The 25,040-nt window shown below is 50.5% G+C and overlaps 1 protein-coding gene across 1 annotated transcript; it reads left to right on the top strand.

Annotated features, from left to right (window-relative positions):
• The first annotated feature begins 814 nt into the window (after positions 1–814).
• Positions 815–24,648, top strand: BTK (Bruton tyrosine kinase). The gene is given in 22 exon segments (XM_037908950.2): positions 815–889; positions 1,287–1,351; positions 7,978–8,164; positions 8,365–8,375; positions 9,027–9,066; positions 9,069–9,118; positions 10,074–10,142; positions 11,415–11,496; positions 14,447–14,575; positions 14,743–14,807; positions 15,512–15,693; positions 16,285–16,347; positions 17,145–17,199; positions 18,086–18,168; positions 18,340–18,467; positions 19,675–19,752; positions 20,044–20,215; positions 20,564–20,780; positions 22,913–22,977; positions 23,365–23,483; positions 23,636–23,793; positions 24,156–24,648. Coding segments are annotated over 22 exon segments (2,109 nt in total). The 5' UTR covers positions 815–870; the 3' UTR covers positions 24,228–24,648.
• The last annotated feature ends 392 nt before the right edge of the window (positions 24,649–25,040 follow it).

The raw sequence follows: 25,040 nt of genomic DNA on the forward strand, positions 1-25,040 counted from the left end.
TTTTTCACCACAGAGCTGGGGGGGGAGGAGATTTTCCTGCTGTAGGATGAACAGATGCAAGGAAGTGGAGTGAGAGGACAGAAAGATGGACACAGATTGCGGAAGTTTGGGGGAAGGAGGGGCTCATCTCGCTCTCTCTCTGCTGTAGGGCTCCAGGGGAATTCCCCAGGAAGCCTCAGGACTTGGGGACCCCCCTTTCTCTCCCCCAAACAATGACAGATTAAGCACAGATCTCATTGGTTCACGGTGGCCAGGGACCCAGGGTGCAATGTACATGCACAGATCCATCTGTAGGGCTCCACTGCTTGAGAGGAGTGGAGCCAGGAGGCACGAGAACCATGAGCTCAGGGTGCCCTCCCTGCTGTTTCTTGGGTTTGGATTTCCAGCGCCTCCCTGTGGTGTGCCTCCAGACAGCCCAGAATCCATTGCATAGTGGTGTGCTAAATTCAGACACAAGAAGCATGAAGCATCTGGTGGATAGCACATGTGACAGTCCAAGCACACACACAGTTGGGTCCATCAGAGAATCACACAGAGCCACTTCCATCCCCCTTTTCTGAAGGGAGAAAAGACCAGCCCCGTCTCTTTGGGCCCTACCTTAGAGATCCCATGAGCTACCACTGCCCAGATGACCCTTGGAGGCTCCTCTTCTCTCCTCCTCCCCCGCAACCTGGTGCCACACCATATTTGAGCCACACCACGCAGCCTCACTGAGCTCTGGGGTTTGACACTTTGTATGTGCAAATGCAGCTGTACCACATTTGTAAGAGTACAATTGACCAAAGTGTCATATCTACAGGAAGTAACATTAGCCAGGCAGAGGGGAAGCCATCCTCTCACTCCCACTCTTGTGCTTTCACTTCGATAGAAATGGACAGCTTACTGCGAGGTACGTGGCAAATGGTGCTGGGGAGTCACCCAGAACAGCCAGGGGCAGTGGCTGGACCCTTTAGAAGTGGAGATGGGAATGTGGGCTGGGAGCAGAGCCCCTGGGGTAGTGACCTGGGTTTAATATTACGATTATGTATTATTTGCACTGAGGTACTGTCTAGAGGTTCCAGTCAAGGTTGGGCTCCTGTTGTGCTAGCTGGGTGCTGCCCAGACATAGGTTAGAAAACACGCCCTGGGCTGAGGAGCAATGCCTAGTTAATGGAGAAGCTGGATGTTATCTCAGCGAGGATGAAGGCGGCTGGACTGTCCGTGGGGCCATAGGAATAGAGTGCAAGAACCTGCTCCACCTTTGGTATTTATCTTCCTTTCCTTTGTCACTGGGCTCTCCCTGGAAGACACACTGAGGAGCTGTCCTGCCGGGACGTGGATGCTAGCCATTGCTCGGGTTCTACGTCCCAAGGTAAAGCCTTTTTCACTCTTGTCAGTAGAGTGGGGTAACTAGTTTGACAACTCTGTTTGCGGCAGACGTGGCAGATCCAGCTCAGCGTGACTCCTCGGGTCAGATCGCTCATGATTTGTGAGGGTCCAGGGATCTGAGGACATGGCCGAAAATCCCAAGCCTTCTGGGCATTGGAATACTAATGGTTATTCCTATGAAAAGTCATTATAACCAGAATTAACTCTGTGATTCAGCAATCCCTGTTTGTTATTCAGTCACCTACCCAGTCAGCTCAGTTGGTTTGCCTCTAATCTGAAACTGTAAAATTCAGATACGCCGGCGATAGGGGCCATACAAATATCAGACAGACAGAATCTTCAAGGTGGGGACCATGCCAGTTTATTTGAAGTACCAGACATCACAGCATGCTTACGAAAACAGCAAAACATAACTAACAACTGCTTGGCTGGTTGGTTCTTGCTCACGAGCTATAGGTCTAACTCAGGGGTGGGCAAACTTTTTGGCCCAAGGACCACATCGGGGAATAGAAATTGTATGGTGGGCCATGAATGGTCACAAAATTTGCTTTGGGGTGCGGGAGGGGGTGAGGGCTCTGGTTGGGGGTGTGAGCTCTGGGGTGGAGTTGGGGATGAGAAGTTTGGGGTGTAGGAGGGTGCTCTGTGCTGGGACCAAGGGGTTCAGAGGGTGGGAGGGGGATCAGGGTTGGGGCAGGGGTGTGAGAAGGGGTGCAGGTTCCCACTAGGGGTGTGGACTCTGGGGTGAGGCTCGGGATGAGAGGTTTGGGGTGCAGAAGGGTGCTCTGGGCTGGAATTGAGGGGTTTGGAGAGTGGGAGGGGGATCAGGGCTTGGGCAGGGAGTTGGGGCATGGGGAGAGGATCAGGGGTGCAGGGTCTGAGCAGCGCTTACCTCAAGCAGCTCCCGGAAGCAGTGGCATGTACCTTCTCCGGCTCCTATGAGGAGGCGCAGCTAGGTGTCTTCACACTGTCCCGTCCACAGGCATCGCTCCTGCAGCTCCCATTGGAGCACCAGAGGGGGCCATTGGAATGCGTAGGAGCCGGATTGGGGCCATGCTGTGGCCTCCGGGAGCCATATGATGCGGCCCCAACCATGCACCCCGGCCTGAGGCCCCCAACCCAACGCCCCAGCTGGAGCGGGGCCGAGGCCGCTCGCCAGCGGGAGCTTGCGGGGTGTAGTTTGCCCACCCCTGGTCTAACTGGTCACCATATGTGGGGGGCGGGAAAGAATTTCTCCCCAGGTAAAATTGGCAGTGCCCTTGAGGGTTTTCACCTTCCCATGCAGCATGTGGGTGCAGGTCACTTGCCAGGATTATCTGGGCATATCTCACTTCATCACTTCACGAGGGCTCAGGCATTGGTGTACTTCAATCCCTCCTGTTCTCTGCCTGGGACATGTCATAGTTTAGTCTCCCATGGGCTGCAACACTTTTGGTCTAATTTTGGTTGTGGGATGTAGTGCATGGGTGCTGGTGGCCTGGGTAATACAGGAGGTCAGCCGGGTGATCTGGGGGTGTCTCTTCTGCCCCACAACTCTGTGACGTTAATTAATAACAACTTGCAGCCTGAGCATTTTGTGGCTGCTTCCGAACAATGGAATCAAGATCGAGTTGTGAATGATTCTTGAGCCAGGAGAAGGGGAAGGAGGATGGTTTTTTATAACAGCTAGTCTTGCTGCTAATGCATGACCAGCTCTACTCTTTAATAATTGGAACGTAGAAACTGCCTCAACAGACCAGGCAAACTGTAGAGGTACCGGATCCTGTCTCTGGCAGTATCCTCTGCATGATGTTTCAGATAAAGGCAACCCTCCCCCCTCCATTTGAATGTATCTATGTGCTCAATTGTGCAATGCTGTACGTGGGAAGAAAAATTCCTTCTGGACAACTTTTGACCAGCCTTTACACCAAGGACTAGACTCTGCTGTGTACCATTGACTTTGATGGGCTTTTTGTCATTGACTTCAGTTGCAGCAGGACTAAGCCTTAAAGCATGAGGACTGGTAAGCATGTAACTTCAGAACAGCTAGTGGAACTGCAAATGTTACTCCTGTGCATCATAAATTGTGTTTTAGAATCTTACTGAATTAGTTTTATAATACCCTGCAGCAGTGAGTTTCACAGGTTAATGCTTCCCTTGTGCAAAAAAGTCTGCCTTTGTATCTGTATGGAATGTGTTGCCTTCCTTGCCCTTATAGGAGGGAGAAGGGAAGGGGAGTTCTCCACTGGCCTGCTCTGAACCATTCATTATTGCCTGTTTCTCCAGCAAATCACTTCTGACTCTTCTCCCTCCAAATTAATAGGCCATGGCCCCACCTATAAGAGGGCTGCTTGTAACAGTGGCTTAAAACAATTTTAGTCTATTTTTGGATCAGGGCTTTTCTCCCTTGCCATTAGCATCTCTCCTTTCATTATTATGTATCTCTGTAATTACTGAGCCCTGCAAAGTGCTCTGGGATACAGTTTGCACCGCAGGAAAGGCATTAGACAAAATAAAGCTGTGTCCTTTTTTTAAAAAGGATTATTTAGAGCATCCTCATGCTATCATTAGTGTGGAGCATTCTGCAAGAGGGAAAACAGAAGTGATTTTCACATCAAGTGAAATGGACATCATATGTGGCTCACAGGCATCCAGTGCTAATGATGTTAAACTGGCTAAGTCTTGGGCATGTTGAAATGTGCATAGCCAAGCAGCATTTTAGAGTAACTAACTGAGATTTCCATATGTGACTGTCCAGGCTGTCAGCTAGACTTAGCCAGCTTTTGGGGTCATTTTGGGGGCCTTCCATACTAGGGCAACAGTCACGCAAATGTTATAGCTTCTAGGCTGCAAACTATTCCATATGTGGGAAGTATGTAGTTATTAGGGTTGTGGATTAATCACAGTTAACTGACACAATTAACTCAAAAAAATTAATCATGATTAAAAAAATTTATCGTGATTGATCACAGTTTTAACTGCACTGTTAAACAATAGAATACCAATTGAAATTTATTAAATATTTTGGATGTTTTTCTACATTTTCGTATATATTGTATTTTGTGTTGTAATTGAAATCAAAGTGTATATTATTCTTGATTACAAATATTTACACTGTAAAAGATAAACAGAAAAATAGCATTATTCAATTCACCTCATACAAGTACTGTAGTGCAATCTCGGTGTGGTGAAAGTGCAACTTACAAATGTAGATTTTTTTTGTTACATAACTGCACTCAAAAACAAAACAAAGTCCGCTCAGTCCTACTTCTTGTTCAGCCAATTGCTAAGACAAACAAGTTTGTTTACATTTACAGGAGATAATGCTGCCCTCTTCTTATTTACAATGTCACCTGAAAGTGAGAACAGGCATTTGCATGGCACTTTGTAAGCTGGCATTACAAGGTATTTATGTGCCAGATATGCTAAACATTTGTTTGCCACTTCATGCTTTGGCTACCATTCCAGAGGACATGCTTCCATGCTGATGACACTCGTTAAAAAAAAATGCATTAATTAAATTTGTGACTGAACTCCTTGGAGGAGAATTGTATGTTCCCTGTGCTGTTTTACCCGCATTCTGCCATTTATTTCATGTTATAGCAGTCTCTATAGATGATGACCCAGCACATATTCATTTTAAGAACACTTTCACTGCAGATTTGACAAAACGCAAAGAAGGTACCAATGTGAGATTTCGAAAGATAGCTACAGGACTCGACCCAAGGTTTAAGAATCTGAAGTGCCTTCCAAAATCTGAGAGGGATGAGGTGTGGAGCATGCTTTCAAAAGTCTTAAAAGAGCAACACTCCGATGAGGAAACTACAGAACCTGAACCACCAAGAAAGAAAATCAACCTTCTGCTTTTGGCACCTGACTCAGATAATGAAAATGAACATACATCGGTCCACACTGCTTTGGATTGTTATCGAACAGAACCTGTTATCAGCATGGACGCATGTCCCCTGGAATGGTGGTTGAAGCATGAAGGGATATATGAATCTTTAACGTATCTGGCACATAAATATCTTGTGACGCCAGCTACAACAGTGCCAGGGGAACTCCTGTTCTCACTTTCAGGTGACACTGTAAACAAGAAGCAGGCAGCATTATCTCCTGCAAATGTAAACAAACTTGTTTGTCTGAGCAATTAGCTGAACAAGAAGTAGGTCTGAGTGGACGTGTAGGTGCTAAAGTTTTACATTGTTTTATTTTTGAATGCAGTTTTTTTTAACATAATTCTACATTTGTAAATTCAACTTTCATGATAAAGAGATTGCACGACAGTACTTATATGAGGTGAATTGAAAAATACTATTTCTTTTGTGTTTTTACTGTGCAAGTACTTGTAATCAAAAATAAATATAAAGTGAGCACTGTACACTTGGTATTCCGTGTTGTAACTGAAATCAATATATTTGAAAATGTAGAAAACATCCAAACATATTTAAATAAATGGTATTCTATTATTGTTTAACAGTGCAATTAATCACAATTAATTTTTTTAATCGCTTGACAGCCCTAGTAGTTATATAGTTTTATTTCTAAAATATGACCACGTAGAGCATGATTTGCAAACCCATGAGCACACGATTAACTTGTATCGCCAGGGAGAGCCCCTGGATCCACGCTGCAAAGTTCAGGTCCATTTTGGATTTCTAGTACTTATAAATGCAGCAAGGGGTTTGAATCTAGAGCTTTGATTTGGGCCCATTTCTACCAGGACACTAAAGAGAATTGCTCTGCTGCTGTTGTGGATGGATGGAGTGGATGATGCAATGTAAGGTGCTTCGGATGCTTTTTTGAACCAAAGTTCTGAGCCTCAGATCCAGCTAAGCTGTGGTCAGAAAAGGGCCTGCACTAACAGTGGCTTCATAGGCCTGCACACAACCAGTACACCTGCCTCAGTTTCCCTTCCATTTGGCCATAGCTAGGAATATTGTCTTTCTCAATGTCCAATTCAAAGGCCCACCTCGGGGCATAACGTGTGCCTGTACAGTAATCCTGACAAAACCATTGTCCCCAAACCCCAAAGCACAGCAGGTACAAACACAGCAGTTTTCCCATTCCCCCTTCCAGGGCCATCACTTCCAGGTCACCCACCTGACAGTCCAGCCTGTTCCCAGTTCCTTTGCCCTTGTTCCAGGGCCCCACTCGCCAGGCCAACCACCAGGTCATTCTGTCCCACGACTGTGCAATCACAGCCAAGTCTATTCTCCCGCAAGAGAGCTCCCTGCAGGGCTCCACTCAGCCCTCTCTGCCTCTCTCCCCTTCTCCTGCGATCCGCCCTACAGCATCAAACCTCTCGATTTGGGCTCAGCTTGCCCTGACCAAGCTCTGCCCAGGGGCCTCTGCAGGAAGAATCTGGGCCAGTGCTCCTCCACAGCTCTCTGGGCCAGCTCTCCTCACCCGTAGTTCTGTCTCCCAGGTCTCCTGTAGCTCTCTCCCAGTAACACTTGCCACTGCTCCTCTCTACCTCTGTCAGTTCTCACCTACTGCTTCCTGTCTCTTTCACAGGCCGCTCACTCCAGCTCTTCCTAACTCCTTCCCTATGGCCAGGCTGCCCTCTTTTAAGCCCAGTTGGGAGGCATTTGACTGACCAGTCACAGCTGCACAAACTTCTTCCTCATAAAGGGGCCAGGGCCAACCGACAATCACTTCCGCATTCTTCCAGGCCCCAGGGCTGTCAGGGACCAGGTCTGTTGTAAATTACAGCAGCCTTGAGGCTATTCTAACTGCCAGCTGGTAACAGATCCCAAGTTAGGTCAATTGGAAGCACCAGAGCGCTCCAGCCTTGCCCACTCCCCGAGGCACATGCCTACGGCATCCCCTATACTAAGGATAGTGGGGGAGGATGGGGTGAAGCTACTCAGTTAGGGTAGCTTTATGGCCTCTTTGTTCAGTAGCCAGATGCTAGCTGCAAACCTCCAAGATATCATCACATGGCAATCAGCCATGTAACTCCCCAGAAATATCACCCACATCTGAATCATAAAGAAACAGCACAAATGAATTCCCCCCTGCTAACACACACACACACACACACACACACACACACTTTTTGAGGTTTCTTGTACATCACTGATAAGAGTCAGCTATGTCTCCACTGGCTGATTTCAGATGGGGTTTTCCTTTCTTTCCCTCCTCTTCCAGCCAGCGTCGTGTCGGAGGTTAGCCTGTGATAGCCTGAGGATGTTCCCAGCAACAGCATTAGGGATCTGACCAGAGCTGAAACCTGCTCAGATACCATCATATCTTTCTTGGTCATTATTGGGACTCGGCAACAACAACAAAAAAAAATCAGCAGTAAAACAGGAAACTGAAAGATAAAGATCAAGTGTGTAAATTACTCCCCCTTCCCTTTGCGTCTTTGTGACCATGTATCCAGCAATTAACATCTCCAGCTCGCTCAGATCCCAGTCCAAGTGGGTGCACAATGCCAGTCTGGGATCTCGCTCTGCCTTCCCCAGGTGACAGTGTGAGCTAACAGAGCACCAGCATCCACGATGTCCCATTGACTTCAATGACAGTTGCAGGACTAGATTGTGGGCAAGGTCTAGAACTCTGCATGATGATCTGGCAGTATCTGGTAGGCTGCTCACTGACTGGCTGGTCTCTGCTTTGCTTTGGCAGCGGCAGCCCAGCGAGCGTGGTGTGGAGGAAGAAGAGGAGGAGGAGGAAGGCATGGCCTCCACTATCCTGGAAAGCATCTTCCTGAAGCGCTCGCAGCAGAAGAAGAAAACCTCTCCTCTCAACTTCAAGAAGCGTCTCTTCCTCCTGACAGAAAGCAAGCTTTCCTACTATGAGTATGACTTCGAGCGTGGGGTGAGTCCCAGGGCCTAGAGAAAAGCAGGGGACATCGCTAATGGGGCAAGGGAGGCTCTGCAGAAGGCTTAGCCCCACCAGGGTCTGATCCCCTGCTGGAGGACACAGAAACACTCTTTCCCTGGGTCAAGCAATGACTCCCAGTGGCAGTGGGCCAGGAGTGGGCGGAGGGTGCTCAGAGGGAATAGAGGTGAGGGGGAAGGGAAGTGTATGGGTCTGAGGTTTGATCTAGTCACTGTGAATGTCCAACTCTGTCAATACATCTTGTTCAGGCAGAGACAGAGTCTGGGGTAACAGGCCAGGCTGGTGCCTAGAGATTAACCCTGCAGCCAGCTTGGGTGCAAATCAGACTCCAAGCTTACTGGTTGGCCCCTTTCTCTCTGTAAAATGCGAAACCCCTCTCCCTCTCCTCCTCCTCCTCCTAAATTCTGGGAAAGCTTCGGATCCCAGATGCTGATCCACACCCAAACTTTTGCAGTTCACATCCCTCTCTAGTGCCATGGGGCTGCAACAGAGTCTAGGAGCTTACAGCTGCCTTCCGTGCTCACCAGGGTAAAAGAAGCATGTGCCCTGCCAGGCATTATTCCTAGAGCAGTTTTCTCAGGAGACTGCCAATACAGCTCAGAGCCCAGCATCCCAGGATCTCCAGGGGAACCTGCTGGTACCTGTGATGGCTTTAGGAACTGCTGGAGAGGAGTATTAGGCTCTGGGCTAAATCCTGCCCTGGATGCTGAAGTCAGTGGGAGTTACGTGTAGGTGTCTGGGCGCAGTGTCTGTGCTGAATTCTGATCATGGGGGGTCTAGTTCTCCCTCCCCCCCGCAATTCCTTTCCCCTTGTTCTCTTTTGCAGCGACGAGGGCAGGAAGAAGGGGTCTGTGGACATAGAGAAAATCACCTGTTGGAGACGGTGATTCCAGAGAATAATCCTCCCCTGGAGCGGCAGGTGCCGGTAAGAAAGGACACGGTCCCATTGCTGACATTGCCCCCCTCCTCCCATCCCCAGCGCTTCCTCCCAGCCCAGCTGTCCTGGCAGAAGAGACAGGCCGACGGCAGCCCTTCTCCCCACCATACCTGCAGGGTGTGCCAGTCCCTGTGGAGAGATTCCTGCCCCAGTTCTTGCTGGAAACGGTAGTTGAGTCGCTAGGCCAGCCCCAGGAACTGGCTGCAGTTATCCTCTGGGGAATTAAGGTGGGAGCTTCTTCTGGCTGCAGGCCCTAGGGAATTAGTGAGCAAGGACTTTCCAGGCCCCTCGGGCATTGATGGGGGGTTCCCTGAGTCAGTTCCTCAGGGCATGGGGGAGGTTTCCCACTCCATTTCCAGATGGGCATTTGGAGGTTGCACTCTAGTCATCTGGGTACACTGGCCCTCACTGCATGGCTGTTAGCCCTGTTGCTCTGTCATGTCAGATGGCATGTTAGGTAGAGCATACGCCAGAAGCAAGTACTGGTGTAGGGGGTAACTGCTGGCTGCTTTCCCAATCTCATGGGCCTCTCCCAGCCCTGATGCCTGGAGTAGCAGAGGCAGGGGAGCAGGCTTTGGGTTTGTCTGTCTTCTGTTAGCTCCCATGATGGCACAGAGGCCTCATTCTGAGATCCCTTGATGCCTGGACGATGGGCAGGTTGCAGAATGGATGCGGCTCTGTGTGCTCTGACCATGCCAGAGGGTGGCGAAAGGCTGTAGCAGATTAAGATCTCAATATCCCAAAGACCGGGGAGCTGCCCATATTACAAAAGCCCTGATATCCAGAGCCATAGAGCACACAGCAAATTCATTATACAGCACCGATCCGTGGAGCCAACAAGACACTGTGCACATCCAAGCTAAGGGGCTGGCACTTGGGTACTGCAGGCACTGATAGCAATTCTCCAGACTATAAATCCACCTTCTCTGGCTGTTTCTTGTAGAGGAAGGGGGAGGATTATAATGAGATGGAGCAGATCTCGATCATAGAGCGGTTCCCATTCCCCTTCCAGGTGAGTCACTCTTCCCCTCAGCTCCCACTGGGGCTGGCTGCAATGAGCTCGGGCTTGCTTTGCATGAGGAGAAGGTAGCAGGGATGGGGTGGGGGGTAGGGCCAGTGTTCCTATGCTTTGCTGTGCTGGGATCACACGCAGGGTGCTGAGCTTAATCCACTTTGAAAGTGGGGTAAGCTAACCAGGAACACTGCGCTCGTACTCCAGAATCAGAGTGCCCACACAGGGCGCTAATCTGGGATAGCTGTTGTGCTTTGCATTCGCACCCAACCTTAATCTGAATTAACTGTCAAGTGTAGACAAGCCCTTAGTCTCTCTGTCCCTCAACTTCCCATCTGTACAATGGGGATAATGGGACTGCCCTACCTCACAGGGGTGTTGTGAGGGTAAATACATTAAGGGACTGGGAGGTGCTCAGACACTGAGGTGTTGGGGACCAAATAAAGAGTAGATGTTGATGTGAAACCGGTGGGTATGTACTTGGCACAGCTCAGCCTGCTGCCACCTGTGCTACTGTGCAACGCTATTTATACTCACTCTAGCGCAACAAGCTCGTACATCCCAGCTCATAGTGTGGACGTAGCCTTAGTTTCTATTACATAGTGTTGGCTTATACAGTAACTTCTCTCCGTTTTACTGTGCTGGCTGTAATGTGGTAGGTACATTGGTGTCTGAGTCAGGTGACTATCGGGGCCTAAGATGCACCTTTTGAATCCCAGATCCAAACTTCCCCAAATTTCAGATCCGGGTTTTGGTTCTATCAACAAGAGAACCTGGAGTCTGCTCCAGAGTTTGGATCTGGGGGTGTTCAGATCTGCGAATTTGATTCAGGCCCATCTCCAATACCTTGGTTGGCTGGTTAGCTACAAATGGACACAGTTTTCTGGATTCTAGTTCTGGAGACTTAAAAGACATTTTGCTCTTTGTGGACTGAATTCTGTATGCATTTCCGCTCCTTAGCCCATCTCTGATCCAGTCATAATCTGCAACTGGGCCCCATAAGATCCCTGCACATTCTCTGCTTGTCTGAGTCCTGTTTGGTGAACAAAGCAGCCCCTGAAATATTGAAAGTCAAAGGAGGAAGTGGAAAGTCTTGGGGGAGGGGGCTTATTTATAACCTCCTGGTCACAGTCTCATAAGCACAGCCAAGGGGCCAGAACAAAATTAAAGGGATTATGCTCTGCAGCAAAAGGTTAAAGGCCCCAGTCCCCACCTTCTCCCTAAAGAGATTCCCTGGCTGCTCTGGAGAGCATAAGTCTGTCTGTCCCACAGGTGGTATATGATGAAGGGCCCCTCTACGTCTTCTCCCCGACAGAGGAGTTACGCAAACGCTGGATCCACCAGCTGAAGAACGGTGAGTCTCTGGCTTTACAATGACACCTTTTTAAAAATCTTGCAGGGGGCAAGGCAGGTGTCTGTATTCCGCCCAAGTCCTAGTGGCTACTGATGGGGCAATGACATCAGCTTTGGGCTAGAATCATCATCATTTCATTTGAGCCGGGACCATATTGCAATGATGCCGTGCAGCAGGGCTGTAACACTTCTGGCCAGCTGAAATCTGATGGAGCTGTGTGTGTGGGTGTGTGGGTGTGGGCTTGTGTGTGAGGGGGGAGATTAGCTGTCTGAAATGACACAGGGAAGTTCACACATGCAAGCCGGAAGGATGTCAGTCTGATAACGGGGAAGTCAGTTATTGCATGACAACCCCCATCTTCTTAAACAGCAGGCATGTAGCAAAGCCTGTAGCTCAGATCAGCTCTTCAGCTGGGTGACAGTGCTGTGTTCACACTACTCTGCCCTGGATCCTACCCCTTGCTTCCACTCTGTCTGACAGCATGCCCCGGTCTCCCCATTAACCATACCCCTGCAATGGCTGTGCCTTCAGCTCACCACCCTGCAGCCCTTAACGTCACTCCTCAGCAGCCGCTGCCCTCAGAGGCCAAACTCAGCCCAGAATAACAGAGCGCTGGTTGCCCATCAAGTGCCACACATTGACAGGAACCCAGGGATGCTGCTAGAGAACATGTGGACTGGCCGGTCCTGGCTCCTGGGAGAGGATGGGTGTCTCTCCAGTGAGGGGTGGTGCTGTGCTGCAGTATAGTGCTGGAGAACCACCTGTGACAGTTTGCCATGACAGTCATGGAACCTTGCGTGCAGGGACATCAGTGCATCTGACACCTAGTAATGAGGACAGAACAGCTGATTTAGTACCTAGTCCTGGGGGGTGGGGGGGGGTGTCTCTGAATCAGGAGAGGCTCCCGAACAGGCAGAGGAAGAAAGACCCGCACAAGGAGAGTGAAATTGACATTTCCAGTGCCACCACACAGAATGTAGCAGCTTCCTCTGCCCTGGGTGTGTCTCCAGATCCAGCGCTGACCTTCCTCAGCACACAGGAGTTTCCAGCTGCAGAACTGGAGTGGGCGCATTTGGGAGAAAAGGGGCAGCTTTAGGAATTAACCACCCATAGTCGCTTTCCCCACAGCACTTCTTTGGAAAGGCAACAGGCCAGTGCAGTGCCAGCTGTGCAAGGAGAGTGACGGCTTTACAGAGTTCAAGCTGGGGGCCCACTTCACCTCTCCCTTGCTCTTGGCTAAAGGAGGAAGGGGCCTGCTGGAGGCAGTATGTAATTACATGGAGTCAGGCCCACAGTGCGATTGTGCAGCAGCTGGCTATGAGCCGCTCTCATTGACTCCCGGGGGAGCTGCTCACAGGCTGTCCTGCATAATCACGCCCTTGGGATGTTTGGCTCATCAGAGCAAAACGCTGAAACTTCCCAGCCTGTCTGTGCATTTATCTTTTAATGCATGGGCATCACACCAGCCCAGCCTCTTGCTGCCTGGACGCCTGGGGCCAAGAACCTCAGGCCTGGCCATTTGGCATCTGGAACCTTTCAGGGAAGGGGAACCACAAACATGGCTGTAAGTGTGTCAGCACTGCAGTTAAATACCCTTGCTGCCCGTGTCAACTAGGTGGATGTTTAATGCAGTGTAGACATTTGGGCTGGAGCCTGCGCTCTGGGACCCTTTTCTAGCCCGAGACAAAACATCTACACCACAGTTAAACAGCCCCATAGCCTGAGTTCCATGAGCCCGGCTCAGCTGACATGGGCCAACAGCGGGTGTTTAATTGCAGCATGTGCATGCCTTTTATGGTTCCCTGACCCTCCGGTCACTGGACACAGGCCTGGTACTGAGGAACATCATAGAGCAGCCTCAGGGCTGCCCTGAACTGTGCTGACTGTCACAGCCCCAAAGGAGTTGTCCTAGCAGCCTGGGATTGCAGGTGTACAAGGGTGTTCCAGCCACACTCATTTCTCTCAGCCATCCCCCGAAGCTAGGGGCTTTGAGGACAGTGCTGTGCTGGCTTCCCTCCCCTGCAGGATCCTTCTGCACAAGGAGAGTCCACAGCTGGACAATGAAGCCAGCTGTCTGGTTTCTATTCCTGGGGCAATGCAAAGCAGGCTTACTGGGGCTGAGCATATGGTTTTTAATGTCTTCCTCCCTCTTGTCTTTCCAGCACAGCTACTGAAGTATCACTAGCGTTGCCACCCACTCAGATCCACCACCAACTCCCTAAGCACACTGGGGGGTACGAGGTGCTATGGTCACAGAGCTGTCCTAAAACCACCTCACAATTCCCTTTGTCTGGTCCGGGCTTGTCCACTGGAGCCTCTGATTTCAGGACCACTGGAAAGCCAGGACTTGCCAAACCTCAGCAGGCCAAGGTGCATCCTGCTGGAGAGCAGGCCTGTCTCACCCCTGTCTAAACCAGTCAGAGGGTAAAGGCACCCAAAGGAGAGGACAAATGACTGAACACTAAACAAGCCAATCCCCATTGCCTGAAGGCCTGGGGGAGGGCTGAAGGTTTCAGGTAATGGAGGATTGGGTTATTGGGCCAGCAGGCTTTGATGTCTGTGTTTGGGGTCCCCTGGTGATAAAAAGCCAGCTGGTTTCCCACAGACTCTGCAGCTCTGTCTAGGAACTCTGCAGCTTCGGTCAAACCCTGGGTGACAGATCCAGCCTTTGGATAACTGAGAGTTATGGGCTTTGGCTAGCCAGGACACTCAGATGTCCCAGTACTATGTGTGAGAGCAAAGCCTTGATAGAGAAGAGATAGTTAGATGCGACTGTGATTCAAGAGGGGGGCATTGAGTGAAGAGCTGACGTGAGTTACTAAGGAGCCTCCCATCCTTTTCATCTAATTGTTTATTAATTGTATTCTGGGAGCACCTAGGAGGTGAAGCTCTTACCCCTTGTGGAGGGGACATCGCCCATTGTACAAACAAGCTTTCTCTCCTGCTGCAGTGATCCGTTACAACAACGACCTGGTGCAGAAATACCACCCCTGCTTCTGGATTGACGGCCAGTACCTATGCTGCTCTCAGACAGCCAAAAACGCCATGGGTTGCCAGGTCCTGGAGAGCAGGAATGGAAGTAAGACACCACCTTCCACCCCCAGTTGGTCCTCCATTCTTCTTCTCTGTGCTTTGGTTCCTCGCCCCGTCTCTGGAAGGCAGGTCCAGACCACCTTCCGAGCATCTCACCACTTGCTGACCCTGATGAGTTTTTCAGCTTCTTTTGCTTCATTTCTTATCTTAAAGGTTTAAAGCCCGGGTCTCATCGCAAGACAAAGAAGCCTCTTCCCCCGACCCCTGAGGAGGATCAGGTATGAGAGGAGTGGCTGGGGTCGGTACTTGTCATGGGGTGGTCTGTCTCCTTGGAGAGCAGTGGGGGTCTGGGGCCAGCCACCCCTTTTCCAAGGCATTTCAGAATAGGTGGTTCCAGGATCACCAGGTGTGCCAGCCTGCTGAGCTCTTAGCTCCATCCAGAGAGAGGCCAGCAGGAAGGCTCTCCTGTTGCAGGCTCCTGATGCTGGCAGGCTAGGGAAGCCTGAGAGAGCTCAAGCAGAACCCCAAGGAGGAGGGCTGTAGAGCCCCTTTGGCAAGGGAAGGAGTTTGAGCCTAGGGGGGCAAGGAAAAGGCCTGGAGGACGGTTGCACCAGAGAGGCCCTGGGGCCACAGTAGAATTGGCAAGTCCTCCCTGCTGAGAGGGAACTGGGAGCCTGGGGAGAGCTGAAGCCCTGAGCGAAGGAACGCTTAGAGCCTGGACAGGCCAGAGGAACTGTACATATTTTGTAAGGACTTGATGAATGAGACCCCAAGAGGGGACATGTTGGTTTAACCCCTTCCTGGGTGCAGGTGAGTGCACTGGAGAAACATGCAGGGGGAGCTGAGGTGGGGCGAAGGCAGTGCCAGGCCCCGGGTGGCATGATCAAGGACCCAACGCTACAACAGCGCTCTGTACTGCACATGGTGAGGGGCGGGACGCTGGACCCTCACTGTGTTCTGTGTTTCCCCCCGCCCTGGAAAGATGATGATGAAGCCGTTGCCCCCCGAGCCGTCTCCCAGCACTGCGAGTGAGCTGAAGAAGGTGGTGGCACTGTACGACTACCAGCCGATGAATGCCCAGGACCTGCAGCTGCAGAAGGGAGAGGAGTACTTCATTCTGGAGGAGAGCAACCTGCCCTGGTGGAGAGCCCGGGACAAGAACGGGTAAGAGTCCTGGCATGGATAATGTGGGGGAGGGACCTGTACACTCACAATCCTGTACACACTTACCCCCCTCCTGAGGGCACCCTCAGAGCACATGTGCGCCCATGTACCCCTGCACGCAACTACGTTCCCCCACACATGGGTGTGCCTCCCTTAGAATGGTGCAGGAGCCAATGGGGAACTGTCCCTTCTCCCAGCATCCTGCTGATTGAAAGCTAAATGTAGGCAGCCTGTGCGCCCTGCAGACACGTGCTGGCAGAGTCTGTGCTGGGGACAGACCCCTCTGGGTGGGGTCACCCTGGGCCTGCTGCAGCTCCATGGCGCAGGCTAACAGTCTGTGCCAGCGTCAGGGAGGGAGAGGCAGCTCATTCACTTGGATCAGAGGAAGGAGGAGGACTGCAATGGGTTGGCTGTGCATGCCCTTGGTACCGATCTGATCCAAAACCCACCGGAGTCCACAGAGAGACACTCTTTGGCCCCAGTGGGCTTTAGTCTCTCCATGGCCATTTTCCACCAGGATTTCTGGGCAGGAATCCTGGGTCTCCCTGCGCTCCCTAAGGAGAGTCTTATGGGTTCTCTCTTCTCCTGTAGGAAGCAAGGTTACATTCCCAATAACTACGTCACTGAAGCCAAGAATTCCTTGGAGATTTTTGAGTGAGTATGAGAAGCCGTGAGGCCAGCTGGGGATTCGGGCTTCATTGGGATCTCTCTTTATTAAGTAGTAGAGTTCAGCTTTTAACATCAGAGCCTCCTCTGCCCCACAGATGGGGTGGGGGGTGCCGGCTCTGCCACTCCCACCCCCTCCGCCCCACACAGGGGGCGTAGGGGGCTGGTTCTGCCCCAGACCCTTTCATTCCTACTGTGCTTTTGTCACAGGCCTGCTTGAGGATACAGCACTGGAATGTGGGGCTGGAGAACGGTGACTGCCTGTTGCACAGCCAGGCCCTCTGCATAGGGTGACCATATTTCTTAAACTAAAAACAGGACAGCCTGTGGCTCACCTCAGGGCCCTCCCCCCACACAGGGCTCACAAGAGCCGCCCTCCCCACACTGTCTGTGGCTGGGGCTGACAGGCCGAGCCCCACGCCACCAGCAGCAGGGCTGGGGCTAACCTCCTGAGCTCCGCGCCATCCGGGGGGTCAGCTCTGAAAGCAGCAGTGCCTGCCAGCAGCAAATTTCTCTGCTCTCCTGCTGGCAGGCACCGCTGCCTTCAGCTGACCCCCCAGGCAGCAGCTGCTGCTCTCCTGCTCTGCCTTGCTGCCAGGACAAATGCACAGTTTTGGTGAAAAAGTAGGGACAGCTGGGACAGAGCTGAAAAAGGGAACTGTCTCGGCCAAAACAGGACGTATGGTCATCCTACCTCTGTGTCACCACAGAGCTGTGTGTCCGCCCCCACAGTGCCTCCTATCCAGGGGCCTCTTCCTGATCATGACCATGTTCTCTTGTTCCAGGTGGTATTCAAAAAACATAACCCGGAGCCAAGCCGAGCAACTGTTGAAGCAAGAGGTGACTGTGACTTCAGCAAAAATAAGCAACCTAGCTCTGCTGGGAGCCTTTCTCCACTGCAGTCCTTGCTGGGCTCTTCTCAGAGCCCAGACCGATTCCTCCAGCAAGGAAAGCCATGGGTCACCTCCACAGCATGTTCTCCCTGCTCTGGGTCTTGCCCTCTGAGCCCCAGCAATACACAGGAAAGCTGTCGTGTTCGTCTAGGAGCAGTGGAGCCTCGCTGTCATGCCAGCTGAAAAAATCAGAGAAGTGCTGGCACTGGCTTGGCTAGTGGTGCCATTTCAATAGGAATTAACACCATCTCGAGGCTGAGCCAGATCCCCAGCTGATGTTGATTGCGGTAGCTCCATCAAAGTCTGTGGGGTTGTGTCACTTTACAGCAGCCAAGGATCTGGCCCGATGTGCATAGACTATAAAGCTGCTGCCTCCTTTAAGCTAGGCAGGGGTATGTTCCTAACACTAGGAGGCAAAGTAGAGCCTGTTGCGAAATGGCTCTGCCAATCAGGCAGAGATGGATGGTCCCAGAGGGCTGCTTTGCAGAGTCCACTAGCCCCAGCCCAGCCCAGGGTGGGATGGCCAAGGCCAAGAATCCAGTCAGAAGACAAAGCAAAATGAACTCAATCTACTCCAGCCTGAGGGTGAGGGAGAGCCTGTACTGGGCTCCCCATTTGATTGTGGAGATGCTGCCCTCTTTTCACCCCCCTCCGGTGAGCCAGCCCCTCAGGACCCAGTTCACTTTAACCCTTGCCTGCCCACTCCCCCGTGGAATGAGTATGAGTGTGTGTGTGTGGGGGGGGTGTTTTTGAATTGTCTGGTTCTATCCCTTGTCTCCTCACAGACATCCAGCCCTGTCCTCCATGCTGAATCCCCTCTCTCTGTGTTTCAGGGGAAAGAAGGAGGCTACATTGTCCGAGATTCCACCAGCAAGACAGGAAAATACACAGTCTCTGTGTTTGCCAAGTCCTCCGGGTAAGCACCATCCGAGGCTGTTTTCCTTTCATTAGGCACAGTATGGCAGCTAGCTTGTTTCTGTCCCGTTGCTTCCCCCGACTCTGATGCCCACTTTCCAGGCCCACCTCCCTCGCTAGCTAGCACTCCCCACCCCACAGTCACTGACTTGGAGTGTGATTGATTCTGCAGGGACCTGCAAGGAGTGATCCGCCATTACGTGGTGTGCTCCACGCCCCAGAAGCAGTATTACCTGGCAGAAAAGCACGTCTTCAACACCATCCCGGAGCTCATCATGTACCATCAGCACAACTCTGCCGGTGAGTACGCAAGGGGAAAGAGGACACGGGCAGAGCAGACTCCTGTCAGGGTCCCATACCCTACACAGGCTCTGCATCTCCCTCTCCAGCAATGGGACCGGAAGGGGCTAAAGGCTCCCCTATCCAGCTGACCTCTGGCAGTAGGACCCAAGGGAGAAACAGTTCATGGCATGATTTCCCCACTCCCTATTGCTGGGGTCCCTAGAAGAACAGAAGCCTACAGGCATGATAAGCAACCACCTCTCAAAGAGGGGGCAGCAATTCAGAGGAGGGTGAAACAGTCCAAGAAAAGGCAGGATGAAACTCCCGCTTTGCATTCAGCGGCACTACTGTGCGCAGAACAAGCATGCAGGGGTTGGTCTAGCTCCCAGTAGCAGGGTGCCGTCCCAGAGCACCCCCTTGTGGCACACCAAGACCCTGCTGGCATGCTTCCTCTTCTCCTTGGATTCAGAAATAAACCGCTCACATCCAGAGCTTGAAACAGTATTCCCTTTCTCCTGGAGTCTGATTTATTTGGTGTAATGAGAATCCTGCAAAAGAGATCCTGCTTAGAGGCAGGGTCTTCCCAGCCCTCCTTAGAGCTGAGAGGACTTCCTCTCAGGCTTCTCCCTCTTGGCCCAGGACACCCACTGCCCTCTTTGTTGGGCTATGCTCCTCAAGTCAGGCCAGCGGTAGCCAGTGACATCCAACCAGCCCTCCTCCTCCCCCCCCCCGGGGGGGCCTCTTTTTACCTTAGTCCTTTTCCCTGGGGTGGGAGAACTCAGTAGGCAGCAACCTTCCCTTGCTAGTGTCTCTAGGTGCGCCTCTCCTTGGGAGCAGCCCTTCTCTGTAAGCCTGCAACTCTCCAGCTGAACTCCTAGGGACTCACTAGTCAATTGACTGCACAGGAGGCTGGTTGGCAGCTAATTACAGGTGGCCTGAGGTGGGCTCATTTGGCTTAAAGACAGGAAGATTGGACTGACTGCCCTTAAAGGGGCCAGCCACCCTGTGGCACCCCCTGTTTCTGAAGGCTGTGACACTCTGGGCCCCAGGAAGCACAACAGGACAGGCAGCACTGGGATTCAAAGCAAAGACTGTAGGTTTGTGCTGATGCAAGAATATCCTTGTCTTCTCATGGATGCTGGAGACGCATGGTCTTTTCTGGAACGTCAGGAGGTACATAGAGCAGGGATGTACCTCACACTGTAACCTCTTTGCTGTGTTTCAGGGCTCATCTCCAGACTGAAATACCCTGTGTCTCAACAACAACGAAAGAATGCCCCCTCCACAGCAGGACTGGGCTATGGTAATGCCTGCTGTTCTTTCATACATGTGTGATGGTACTGCACGTTACCGCTTGTGTCTGCCTTCAGTGCTACTGCACCATTCCCTGCAGTGACTTGCTGCTCCCCTGCCAGAGCTCTTAGAACATCCCCTACCAGGGTCCTTCCCTTCTAGGACAGGTTAGGGTTGGGGTGGCTGCGAGGGTCCCTGCAATCAGTGCGCCTGCACCTTTCTTGACAGCATCCCTTCTTATGCATATGTTTGTCCAGGTGAGTTACTTCCACATCATTGCCCATGCTGCTGTTTGTTACAGGGTCGTGGGAGATTGACCCGAAAGACCTGACTTTCCTGAAGGAGCTGGGTACTGGACAGTTTGGAGTGGTGAAGCATGGGAAATGGAAAGGCCAGTATGATGTGGCCATCAAGATGATCAGAGAGGGCTCCATGTCAGAGGATGAGTTCATTGAGGAAGCCAAAGTCATGATGTAAGTGGCAACAAATCCTGTGCATTTCCTGTGGGGTCTTTACTACAGAGATGTCTCATTTGGCCTTGCAACATCCTCAGAATTCATCTTCCAGGTTCATTCACTCCTGGTCATTCCCTGCACTGCTCCACCTATGGACACCAACCCTGCCCTCGAAGAACCGCCCTGTTCTGCGATGAGAGGCCACTGCCATTCCCACCTCCATTTAGTACTGCTCTTCCCCCACAATTTTGCTAGCAGATACCAGTCTTGGAATGCTTGCCCTTGCCAGGATCTCGGTCTCCATGCTCCTAGCATCTCCCCAGCCAGTTTCTGCAGTTTAATTTATTTTCTTGTCCTACAATGCAGGAACCTGTCACATGAGAAGCTGGTGCAACTGTATGGTGTCTGCACCAAGCAGCGCCCTATCTTTATTATCACCGAGTACATGGCCAAGGGTTGCCTCCTGAGCTACCTGCGGGAAACCAGGGGGCGGTTCCAGCCCTCTGAGCTGCTGGAGATGTGCAAGGATGTCTGTGAGGCCATGGAGTACCTGGAATCCAAGCAGTTCCTGCACCGAGACCTGGTAGGGTCCGTAAGGAACATGATGAGTGATACACCTCTAGTGCTGTGAGAGTCATAGGGCGTCATTGAAGAAGGCTTGGCTGAACTTACAGACACAACCCAAAAAATCTAGTTCTCCTCAGTGAAATTTAGGGTATGCCTACACTACCCATGTTACAGCATGGCCACGGCAGCACTGTGACATGGGCAGCGTAGACGCACTTTATCGCCGGGGGAGAGCTCTCCCAACGATAAAAAAACCCCACCCCTAATGAGCGGTGGTAGCTTTATTGCCGGGAGCGTGACCCCCCAGCACTAAAACGCTATCTATATTGGCACTTTTCAGCGCTAAAACTTTTGTCGCTCGGGGGGGTGTTTTCACACCCCTGAATGACAAAAGTTTTAGCGCTGAAAGTGGCAGTGTAGACACAGCCTAATGGGCGGTGAATTGAGAACAAATAACAGGAAATGATTCTTCACTTAGGGTGTAATGACCCTGTGAGAGTCACTGATGTGGGAGGTTACAGTCATATCCTGGGGCTGGACAACTCAATGCCTGATTGTAGTTGTAGTTAGGTAGATTAAAGATGGAGAGGGAAATCAACTTCAAATCTCATGTTCTCGACAATCAGCAGATTGCTGCAGGGGTCAGCAAAGAATTTTCTCGCAGGAAGAGCCCAGGGGTTAGCATCCTTTGAAGAGTTCAGCTACTGCTGGAGAGGATTTTGGGTTGGAGGAACTAAGGAACTAAGTCAGTGAAGCAAGTTCGACATATTCCTTTACATTGATTTTACCAGTTTGATTTGAGCCCAGCTTGTTCATGAGCATGTAGAGGCAGCCATGCAGCCTTCTCTCTGCAAAGCATCTCTCTCACCTTCCTTTCCCTCCCAGAATATGAGTAGTGTGTACCATATGTACAGTCCAGCCCTCCTAAGCCTCTGCTCCTCTTGCGGTTTAGTAGAGAGACTGAAGGAAGCACAAGATTTTTCAACCACATTTTTGCCCACTTGCTGCTCTCAGCAAATAAGTAGGACTGGAGGACCTCTCTGGTCTCAGGCAGTGGTAGACATTGCTTTAGGCATCATGGGCAGGGTTCTCTTTGAGTCAAATGTAGTAGAAAAAAGAAGAGACTCAGGCTGTGTCTACTTAGCTATGCCAGGGTAACCCCCTAGTATAGATGTAACCTACACTGACAGAGGAGGTTTTGATGTCAGTGTAGAGACACCACCTTCCCAAAGTTAGCTACATCAACAGAAGCATTCTTCTTCCATCAACAGAGTTGTGTCTGCACTGGGAGTTAGGTTAGGGTTGTGTTTTTTTCACACCCTGGACTGACGTAACTATGTCTAGCTATGTCAACCTAACTTTTAAATGTAGGCCAAATCTCAGGACCCCATTTTTAAAAGCAGGACTCTTTTTTATGTCTGCAATTTGCCGATGCAGTTAACATTACCTAGATGTCTGTTAAATCAGGTAGTTAAAGCTCTATTGTAACAGACCTGCAATACCTGTGAGTGTGAAAATGAGAAAAATCATTGGCATCCATAAACTAGCATTGCAAAACCGAAGACAACTTTAAAAGTCAGGGCCTCAGCACTTGAGAGATATTTGGGACAGAAGGCTGAAAATTTAATACAAGAGCTAAAATGAACCATTTGGCTGGGTAACGTGTAAGCAGAATTTCCAGTTCTAATCCTGATGGTGGAGAGTTAGTTAAAGGACCTGGGAAGATGCTGAGTAGGGTTAATGCTGCTCGTAAAATCTCCAACCTGATCTACCTTGTAGCGACGCAGGAATGGTGTCAGCTGTGGTGCATCTGTATCTGCCAAGTCTTTCTGACATGTCTTGGGTCAGAAACGCCAACTTCTGCTAAGCTCAGTCCTCTCCTCCCCATGGCTGGTGTCAGTAACATGACCTAGAGAAATCTTAGTTCACGTTCCCCTATGACATGAGCTGCCATGGTGCTGTGATTTCGCAACCTGTGCCTTCCTCTGAGCCAGAGACCAAGGCAAGCCATTTTATGCCTGGCACATTGCTTGTTATGGGGGATGGTCACTGCTGCAGTGATTTCCCCCTCAGGGAAGTGTGCTTTGTGTATTTCATATGCCATATTCAATGCTGATACTATGACTCTTCCCATCTCTCTGCCTTCAGGCTGCTCGCAACTGTTTGGTGAATGACCAAGGAATTGTGAAAGTCTCCGATTTTGGCCTTTCCAGGTCAGTGTACATGCATGCACATGTGTCTCTCTTCCTTTCTCTTTCACACTTTTTCTCTGCATCTCTTTTATCTTCTTCATCCCTTTCTCACTCTCCTCCTCCTTCTCACCCTTTTTTTTCTTTTCTCCCATTTCTGCTTGTATTCTCTCTTCATCCAAATCTCTCACCAAGCTTTTTCTCCCTTCTTCCTGTCTCTTCCTCTCTATCACTCGCTCCTCCACCCCATCCATCTCATCCATGTGTATTTTCCTCCCTCTCTGTCTCTGTCTTGTCTCTCCATTTCCTTTCAGGCTTGACTGGGTGCAGGAGAGGTTCATTAGATGAAAGAGTGAATGAATGGGGAAAAAAATGTGAAGCAACATCACATAAAATGTGTATCTACTGCAGGTATGTACTAGATGATGAATATACAAGCTCCATGGGGTCCAAATTTCCAGTCCGGTGGTCTCCCCCAGAGGTCCTTCTGTACAGCAAGTTCAGCAGCAAGTCTGACGTCTGGGCTTTTGGTGAGTTGGGAGGACAAAATTTCAAGTTGCTGACAGGGAAAGAGTGGTTGAGTGGAGTCAGAGAGAATCAGCTCCTCTAGGAAACTGCTTCAGATATGATCCTATATCCCTTTCTGCCCCATGAACTGTCCATGTGCATTTCTGTTTGACAGGCGTTCTGATGTGGGAGATTTACTCTCTGGGAAAGATGCCCTACGAGAGGTTTAACAACAGTGAGACAACAGACCACGTCACCCAAGGACTGCGTCTCTATCGGCCTCAGCTGGCCTCGGAGAGAATCTATGCCATCATGTACAGCTGCTGGCATGAGGTAGGCCTTATTCCCACCAGTACACATCCTTCGTGTCTACCACAACCCATCTGCAAGTCTCCATAGTCACTCCATCCAGTGGACCAAATCTTGCTCTGCAAATGTCATCTGGTCCTGGGGGGGAAGAGGATTTTTATCCCAGGCCTGCTTTACACTTATAATTTATAAAGTATAGCTGACTTGGTATGATTTTTTTTTTTACCAGCATGGCTAAATCAGCAAAATCCTTCCGGTATAGATGCAGTTATTACTGGTATATCTACATCAGCAAAACTCTCCTAGCATAGACAAGGCTCCAGTATTTATTTAATCATAGGTTTCTACTTCACTAGTATTTTCCTCTGCGTTTTTTTTTGTTTCAGAAAGCAGAGGAGCGACCAACCTTCAGAGTCCTTTTGGGAAATATCCTCGACATAGCAGATGATGAACCTTGAACTGCTACTTGAACTAAGCTGTCATTTATGAGTGTTTATTTTTGCCATTTAATCTTTTCTGTGACTAACAAACCTGCCCTAACAGGCATTGGAAGAGTCCTAAAAGAGCCTGCCATACCCAGAAAGGAAGAAAATATCTGGATCCACCAAACAGCATCGGACCCTAGCTTCTCCCACAATCCAACAACTTACTTGTGTTGGAGCCCTCCTGATACTAAAGAGAATATCAACTCACTTGTAGTTACAGATCAGGAACCTCCCTGGAGAAAGGATCCTTGAAAGCAGCACTTCACTGCTGCACTGAGCTCTTGCTATAGCCCAGAGACTGAAGGGATTATAAATGGTAATAGCCAGGTACTAATGGCCCCTGCATGGGGTGCAGGAACTAGGGATTTTTGTAAAATAAAACAGTACAAATTGAGAGGAATTGGGTCACTGAGATCCAATAGCTCCTGTCTAGCATGCAGCTCTGGTATGGTTGGCTAGGCAGTGGCCCACAACAAGAGAGTGCTACTAGGTGTGCTTGCCACTGGACAATCAAGAAAAGGCATTTCAAAAATACTGGGATGGGGGATGGCTTCCAGCCTCCATGACCTGTGTCACTGGTGGTCATAATTGTGACCAAAGTGGTCCCTGTTGTAGGCAATGAGGCATTATGGGGCAGCTGTTGGAGGACTGGTAGGATTGACAGAGGTTGCACAATATCTGCACCTTCACAGCATCATCCCCAGTAGGACTACATGGCTCCCTGTCAGTCAGGGAGGTGGTTTTGCTGCATTGCCATAAGGGGTTGTGTATGATGGCCAAAGACAA

Source organism: Chelonia mydas, chromosome 9, assembly GCF_015237465.2.
Source record: "Chelonia mydas isolate rCheMyd1 chromosome 9, rCheMyd1.pri.v2, whole genome shotgun sequence".
NCBI classification, from domain to species: domain Eukaryota; kingdom Metazoa; phylum Chordata; order Testudines; family Cheloniidae; genus Chelonia; species Chelonia mydas.